This window comes from Eptesicus fuscus, chromosome 3 (genome assembly GCF_027574615.1).
Source record: "Eptesicus fuscus isolate TK198812 chromosome 3, DD_ASM_mEF_20220401, whole genome shotgun sequence".
Lineage (NCBI taxonomy): Eukaryota > Metazoa > Chordata > Mammalia > Chiroptera > Vespertilionidae > Eptesicus > Eptesicus fuscus.
The window spans coordinates 60,417,850-60,426,535 of NC_072475.1; the positions used below are offsets into that span (position 1 = coordinate 60,417,850).

Sequence of the window (8,686 nt, forward strand, 5' to 3'; positions counted from 1 at the left end):
ACTATGTTCCAGTCATATTACCCTGCTTCTGAGAAACATTCCCTCTGCCTACGCTACACTTCCTCGTTAAGTCTTGCTCCTTCCCATTCTTAAGGTTTCGGCTTATGTCACTTCCTCAGAAAGGCTTTCTCTGATCACCCTGTCCACTTTAGATCCCACTGCCCCACCTATTTGGTACTTTCCATTGTAACAACCTGTTTTTCCCATATACATTAGACTGTAACACTCCATGAAAGCTAAGACCTAGTCTGTTTTATTCACCAAGTATACCAAGGAATAAGCCTAATACTCTCTATACTACTAGTACATTTTGCACGAATGTTGAATAAGCCAACTAAAGAATTCAGCAGCTATGACTTATATGTTCTTACATATTTCCCAAACCATATTTGAGACTGAAAAACATAAACAAGAACAAAAATGTCTTACCTCCTGCGATGATAAAATGGCTTAGGGCATTTTTATCTCGGTATACACTTAGACCAGTGTTCACTGTGCTGGGGAGACAACAGAAAGAGGAAAACAAAATTTGAAGCATAACCCATTTACCTTCTGGAATGCAACTTTCACTAAAGAGATCTGTATTATTTTAGAAGAGCGTACTACATCAATCCCTGGTCCCAGTCTAGGTCCTTAAATGTGTTTCAGATTGCTAATGTATCTATGGGTTTTTAGTTGTACTTTCTTCTGCTGAAGAAGGAACCACATTTTGGGAATAAATATTCACTTAAAAATAGAAACATAAAGAAGAATTTCTCTTACTAAGAAACCTTGTATCTATTTTGATACTAGTTGGTACACCTCCATTCATCAATGGGAAAACTACAACTGGACCAATCTTTTACATAGATAGGTAGCAGTTCCTGAGGGAAAGGTATTAGGAATCACTTTCATATCGGTGTTCAGTTTTCATAATCCCACTTAAAAGATGTGCTGATAAAAGAATACCAAGACCCTTTGTCACAATTCAGAGAACTTACTTGAATATAGTCACAAACACTGCAGTTCTCCAGCCCCAGCGCCAGCCGTATCGGATGAAGCCTCGCGTGGCAGCACGATGTGCAGATTGCTAAAGTTAATAAAAAGGCTGTGAGGTTCCAAGACACCTTGATACTTTCCTTATTCTAAAACTGGTGGAGGAATGTCAGCTATGGATTAGACAGGGACACCTAAACAGAAACAATAGAAAATCTGTAGAAATATCATTCATTCAGTATTGTAGAGTAACACAATAAGCGCCCTGTCAGTCACCGGTGACTGACACTATACTTTCTGTCCAGAAGACAAAACAGGCTGGGCGCTTAACGTGTTAAGCAAAAGTCCCATGTGCATCCTATTCTATCAGGAGATAGAAAAGAAACTAAGAATTTGCCATTGTCAACCAAGTAATCCACTCATTAAATATCACTGAGAACCTACATAGCAAACACCATGACAACTATAAGATCAGTATTATATATGATTTGTTTTTGTTTTTTTGTTTTTTTAAGAAATCTTGGTGAGGCCCTGGCTGGGTAGCTCAGTTGATTAGAGCATCATACTGATACACCAAGGTTGCAGTTCAGTCCCCAGTCAGGGCACATACAAGAATCAATGCATAAATAAGTTAAATAACGAATCAATGTTTCTCTTTCTCTCTCCCCCTACCCCTTCCTCTGTCTGTAAAAAATAAAAAATTTTAAAAAGGAATCTTGTGGAAAAGAAAAACATAAAATAAAGAATTAAGTGGTAAATTAAAGGGTAAGGATTAAAGTAATACATATGTGTAGGAAAGGAGCAGAGGAAGGAAAAAAACATAATTTGCTGACCACATTCTAAGTAAAAGTTGTGTTAACATACTACCTCATTTAATCTTTTTTAAAATATATTTTTATTGATTTCAGAGAGGAAGGGAAAGGGAGAGATAAAAACATCAATGATGAGAGAACCATTGATCGGCTGCCTCCTGCATGCCTCCTACTGGGGGTCAAGCCCTTGAGTTTCTACCATAGAAGCTGTAAAGTTATGTTAATTATTGTTTTGGTGTGAAGTAGTATACTCCATGGAGGATTTGTGAATAGGATAAATATGCCACAACGTGGCCTTGATGATTTAGCAGATCAGAAATATTTTTCAGAAAGTAGTTACAGCCTGGGCCGCTATGGCTCAGTTGGTTGGGTGTTGTCCCATGCACCAAAAGGTGGTTGTTTTCCCAGTCAGGGCACATGCTTGGGTTTTGGCTCAATCCCCAGTAGGGGGCGTGCAGAAGGCAGCCTTGATGTTCCGCATTCACATTGATGTTTCAGTCTCTCTCTCTTCCAAAAATCCAATAAAAATATTTAAATTTAAAAAAAGAAAGAAAATAGAACTATTGTGGTGATCTCTTCCAAAGATAAGTGGTCTGCCAGACCATGTGTATGCACTGTTAGCACTAGTACTTCCATTGTTACTAAGGATAGACTGACTTTGTTTCTTTCCTCTGACATCCTAAACCCTCCCAATCCTACCACCTAACTGAGTAAGTGTAAAGTGAATTGCTAAATTAGTGTGCCCTCAAATAATTTTAGAACACCAATACCTACCACAGCATCAAACCGGTTATAATAAACTTCTGCTTGGTTCTGCTCAATGTAGCGCTGTTTAGCATGTGTGAAAGCTGGTATTCCCCCATATGCCCAGCCAATGATGCATCCTGTAATGGCTGCCTTATAAATATCCTCAAGTTCCTTTGAATTTCTCTGCCGTTCACTAAAACATCAACAACAAAAGTTTGGGATTAGTATATGTATACTGCTCTCCAAAAGATAGTATGATCAGAATTATCCCAAAGGCTAACACAACCACATTTTATTTTATTTTTTTTTAAATATATTTTATCGATTTTTTACGGAGAGGAAGGGAGAGGGATAGAGAGTTAGAAACATTGATGAGAGAGAAACATTGATCAGCTGCCTCCTGCACACCTCCCACTGGGGATGTGCCCACAACCAAGGTACATGCCCTTGACCGGAATCGAACCTGGGACCTTTCAGTCCGCAGGCCGAAGCTCTATCCACTGAGCCAAACCGGTTAGGGCCACAACCACATTTTAAATTATGGGCTGAACCAATTAAATCCTCTGATGCATTAAATAGTGCAGTTATAAGTAACTCAAATTTCAGCCCAAACTAATTTATGCTGTTAGAAATTAGGCTAGTGGTTGGTTACTCTTGGGAAGATAGTGACTGAAAGGGGCACAAGAGGAGCTTCAGGGATGCTGGTAACAAGTCTCTTGGTGTTGGGTTTATAAAAACCCATTGATCAATATACTTATATATTTTTCTAGCTGCATATTATACTCCATTAAAAAGGTTTTTGTGGTGGCTTTTTAAATATATTTTTATTGATTTCAGAAAAATGAGAGGGAGAGACAGAAACATCGATGAGAGAGAATCATTGATTGGCTACCTCCTGCCACTGGGGATCGAACCTGGGTTGTGGGAATCGAACCATGACCTTCTGGTTCATGGGTTGATGCTCAACCACTGAGCCACTCTGGCCAGGCTAAAAAGGTTTTGTTTGTTTTTTAATATATTTTATTGATTTTTTACAGAGAGGAAGAAAGAGGGATAAAGAGTTAGAAACATAGATGAGAGAGAAACATCGATCAGCTGCCTCCTACACACCCCTACTGGGGATGTGCCCACAACCAAGGTACATGCCCTTGACCGAAATCGAACCTGGGACCCTTCAGTCTGCAGGCTAACACTCTATCCACTGAGCCAAACCGGTTAGGGCCAAAAAGTTTTTTTCAAAGGTGCTTTTATTTAATGACTATTACAACTCTACCATACCCCCTGGAAAGAGGAAGAATTTGAGTTGGATGTAGAGATCAGTATTTCCCTTTTTTAATTTTAAGCTAACTCTTAAAAATTACACACATATGGAATTTTAGGGCAATGTATGCTAGAATGAAACCTTAGATGTGAAAGAAAAAGAATTTTAAACCCTATTTTTTTTAATACTTCAGGTTTTATGACTGTTAAGTAACCTGCAGTCAGGTCACAAGCAATGTGAACCGTGGATTCCTCATCCATGATGGAGCGGAGCATGAAAGTTACACTGGATTATCTTGCGCATTTCTTTCAGCTCTAACATTCTGTGGTTTATAACACTGATCAAAATAACCCTCTTCTGTTACATACTACATAGGCTCTATCTCAAGTATCTCAAGTAAATATTGGAAGGACCGACGAATGAGAAAGGCTAACTCATCTTTAAAATAAATATGACGAGCCCTAGCTGGTTTGGATCAGTGGATAGCCCGTCACCCAGTGGACCAAAAGATCCTGGGTTCCATTCAGATCAAGGGCACTCAAGGGCACGTACTTTGGTTGCAGGCTCTTCCCCAACCCGCCCCCAGCTGGGGGCAACCAATCGACATGTTTCTCTCACATGGATGTTTCTGTCTTTCCCTATCTCTTCCACTCTCCCTTAAAAAAAATCAATGGAAAAATATCTTCAGGTGAAGATTAACAAAAAAACCAAAAACAAATAAAAATGATGAGCCCAGTGGGAGTGGCTCAGTTGATTGCGTGTCATTCTATGCACTGAAAGGTTGCCAGTTCCACTCAGGGCACACGTGCAGGGCTACTGATCAGTGTGTGTGCGCGTGTCTCTCTCCCTTCATCTCTCTAAGCATGTCCTCAGGTGAGGATTAAACAACAACAAAAAAGATGACAAAATCTAAACACAGTTATTAAATATAATTCTGCCAACTCCCTTGCCCCAACTATATACCTCTTAGCAACATTATAAAGCTTCAAAGTTAACTTAACCACTTGACAACACAGTGTAGTATTGTAAAGTACTTCATGAAAGGGCAAACTTTTCACTAATAACTGATGAATAGATGAAATGAATCAAAGAATGAATGAAATATCCTGAGTTTTTCATTAAAAGTAATTCAATTCAAAGGATTATATCTTATTCTGAAACGTTCTTATTTGTTAAGCCAACTAATACCTCTTATAAAATGATGACACAAGTGGTGCTATTTTTACACATTCCTTATTTGGCAGCATAAAAATTTTACAACTCTCTGCCTATCTCTCCAACTTCCACCTTTTGGCGGGGAGGGGAGCTACTGGTCTTGAAAATAGAGAAGTTTGGGATCAAGTGAAATCCAAAAAAGAATAGTGGAGTGGGGTCCTGCAGATATGGGTTCCAGAGTCGATTATGACACTAATTAGTTCGGTCCCATTCTTCTAACCTGTAAAACCAGGATATTATACTAAAACTATATTCCCTTAATATGCCTACAAGCTCTGATTTATGAGTCTGACCCTTATCATTTGAAAGCCGTCCTGTCATCTACACAACTTCCAAATGGAAATGACAGGATGCAAAACGGGGGTGCAACTATTACCACCCCAAATCCCATTTAAAAAGTACACCACCCCACCCTGTGGCCCTTAGCGCCGCAGGACAACCCAATGTTGCAGGACACTTTCTCCGTGGCCCCGCCCCAGACCCGAAGCACTTTTACTCTTTGGCAAACAGCTGCCGGAGGCGGTCCCATCCAGACTCCAGGTGCTGGGGTTCTGGGACGTAGGAAGAAGGCAGCTTCTGGTCCTCCACGAGGACCTCCGAATCGGCGGCTACAGAGCTGGTGGCCACGGCTTCCGCAGCAAAGACCCTAGGGAAGGGACCCAGCGCCCAGAGGATGCTCCTCGGCGCCCGCGGCCGCTCCTCCATGGCCGTCCCCGAACCTGCGGACAGACACAAGCTTGGTGATCGGGGCGCCCGGCCTCGGGGAGACGCCGCGGGAGAACAGCCGGGATAACCGCGAGAAGGAGAGGGTGAGATACCCGTGCCTGGGTGCGAACTCATCCAGGTCACAGGCCCTGACCATCGGTACCCGGCCTCACTTTGGAGGTCCTTGGACACACGAGACAGGAAGTCCTGCCCCGATCAGGGCAAAGACCAAGGGGCGGGGCGACGGCGAAAACACTTCCGGTTCAAGGCGGGACGGAACTCGGTAGTCCGGAAGTCAGTTAGCGGCGAGTAGCCACGCTCAGCGCCTCTGGCCCCGCCCCCGGCCCCGCCTCCCAGGGCTACGAGGGCTGCACGTCCCCGGGTCTCCAGCAGGTTCCTGGCGGCAGAAGCGGTCACAGACTGGGGTAATGTAGCGTAAACACCAGAAAACCCACAGAGATGAATAGGAAAGTGCAATGTTCAGTACAAGTGGAGCACGGAGAGAGAGGAACGTTGTGCAAATACAAGCCCAACCCACCCTATCACGGCAGGAGGAGCCCCCTGGGCTAGGTCCATACATACTCCTACAGGTTCTGGTTTGCAGAAAGAACGGAGGCATTGAAGAGAAGTCAGATACGCTGAGATTTCCAGAGCGCTGTTTTGAATAGTCAGCTTTGGGCAGTTCCTCACAAGCTGATGCATCCCCCTCCCCCTTAGTTCCTATACCTACTGCTTCTCACAAGACAGGACAGTTTCTGGAATTTCTAACAGGTGTGCGTTTGATAGTCCAGCAATAATTTTCCATCAGTGCAGCCTCTGCTAACATATGCTCCGAAGTAAAGTTTTTATTAAAATGCACGTCTTAAAAATAGTCTCATCTGGTTTGTGTACTTCCATTTAATCTTTACTAGCAACCAGATATAGTCTCTTACATTTACCAATCCCTACCCTTCCTTCATTCCTTTCTAGATGTAATTCAAAACGTCTACACCCCTTATTAAATAGAATTCTGGAATTTAATAGCTGGTGTATAGAGCAAGAGCAGAGCAGACTTTTCGGACACTTTTCAAGAATCCAGTGTGGAATCACATCATGATGCCCAGAACTGAGGTAATGGGTTGTAACAAGAATGCCCTTAGGGTGGTCCTGGAATGTCCCAAAACACAAGCCTGAACCCTCAGATAAGGACTTCATCTGGACACTGATATGAGTGGGACCGCCACCCACTGTGGGCTGTAAGAACTCAGAGCTTCCACCATTTGATGCTCCAGCTTGCCTGTACCAGGAGTCACACTTGGAGCTCGAAAGGACTTCTGCTCCACCAGACCATGTTGCCACTATAGCTGCCTGGCTTGAGCCCTATGCCTGCCTCTCCATCCACAGACGCCACCAGTGATCAGAACTTTGCACCAGGTGTTTACTATGCTCCTTACTATGCTTGCTCTATCATGTAAGCTCCCCTTTTCTGCGTGTAACCCTCTTGGCTCCTTGGGGAAGTCTCCTCTAATAAAGCTGGCATTGTGGAAAGACACAAGCATGTGTGACTCCTTTTGGGAATGCTCCCTTGCTCACTACAGCTGGAATTTTATAGGTTAGTCCAGAGAAATGACTGACTAGACTAGCTGAATTAGTGACAGTGCCAGAAAGATTTCTTTGGTGTCTGGGAGACAGGATTAGATTCAGCTCCCATCATAATACTTACTACATTGCATCACAACTTCCTATTCGCTGTCTTGGTAGACTAGCTTTGAGGTCAGAGACCACATACATTCATCTCTTTGTGCAGGACCTAGCACATGTCTGACAGACAAGGTGTTGAACCAAGAATTCCGATCCCCTGACTCCTGGCTCAGGCTCTAGGTTGCTGATTATCGCATATAGGCTCAGGTGGGCATGGGTATAAAGTCATAAGGCCTGAAAGACCAAGAAAATGTCCAAAACCGGTTTAGCTCAGTGGATAGAGCGTTGGCCTGCGGACTGGAAGGTCCCAGGTTCGATTCCGGTCAAGGGCATGTACTTTGGTTGCGGGCACATCCCCAGTGGGGGGTGGGCAGGAGGTAGCTGATCGATGATTCTCTCTCATTGATGTTTCTAACTCTCTATCTAGACCTCTCCCTTCTTCTCTGTAAAAAATCAATAAGATATATTTTTTAAAAAAAGACCAAGAAAATGGATGTGCAGTCTTTATAGTCTACATGTAGAAAAAGCTAAATGCTTAAGATGCTCGATCCCAGAATCATTCTGAGATGAGGGAGGACTTAGAGTAGTGGGGCAGGTGTGTTGGGCAGATACTAGTGAATTTATACACAACTCACATGTTCCCAGGACTCCCTACCTTGTAGGTACAAAGGAAGTCATATTAACCAGCAAATTTCACTATCTCCATAGCTGCCTTTTCCTTTGGGTAACTGGAGCTTCATTTGTAAGGTTCCCTTTGCCAGCCAGTACCTCAAGAAGTTCCTAGAACCTTGGCCACTGCTTAGTTATTTCGTCTTAGCTCCTAGGTATCTGTCACGCTTCCACACTCCTGTTTCTCCAAGCCCCTGGGTTTTACTCTCTTTTACCACCAGGGAAATACTCTCCTTACTCTGTGGTCTGCTTTTTGAGGGGTCTCAGAGCAATGATAAACCAAAAAGTGTTATAAGCCCTAGCTGGTTTGGCTCAATTGATAGAGCATCAGCCTGCGAACTGAAAGGTCCCAAGTTTGATTCCAGTCAAGGGCACATGCCTGGGTTGCAGGCTCGATCCCCAGAGGGGGTGTGCAGGAGGCAGCCGGTCAACGATTATTTCTCATCATTGATGTTTCTCTCCCTCCCTCCCTCACCCTTCCTCTCTGAAATCAGGTGTAGGTGGGGCCACTCTGTTTAACATACAGCTGTCTTCTCCCCAGGATGTGCATCTGCCACCAGAATAAAGGAATCCAGGAAAGATTTCAGTACAGTCACATTGTGCCTGGAACTACCATTCTCCT

The 8,686-nt window shown here is 43.4% G+C and overlaps 1 protein-coding gene across 3 annotated transcripts in view; it reads right to left on the reverse strand.

Annotated features, from left to right (window-relative positions):
• Positions 1-5,936, reverse strand: part of TIMMDC1 (translocase of inner mitochondrial membrane domain containing 1) — a 35,910-nt gene extending 29,974 nt beyond the window's left edge. For 2 of the 3 annotated variants that reach the window (XM_008146632.3, XM_054713950.1), the window contains exons 1-4: positions 5,507-5,936; positions 2,562-2,727; positions 981-1,069; positions 430-497 (exon numbers count right to left, since the gene is read on the reverse strand). In XM_008146632.3, coding sequence (XP_008144854.2) covers positions 430-497; positions 981-1,069; positions 2,562-2,727; positions 5,507-5,850 — 667 coding nt within the window. In that variant the 5' untranslated portion in view covers positions 5,851-5,936. The remainder of the gene's footprint in view (positions 1-429; positions 498-980; positions 1,070-2,561; positions 2,728-5,506) is intronic. The other variant, XM_028153338.2, reaches the window with a different exon arrangement.
• Between the last annotated feature and the right edge of the window lie 2,750 nt (positions 5,937-8,686).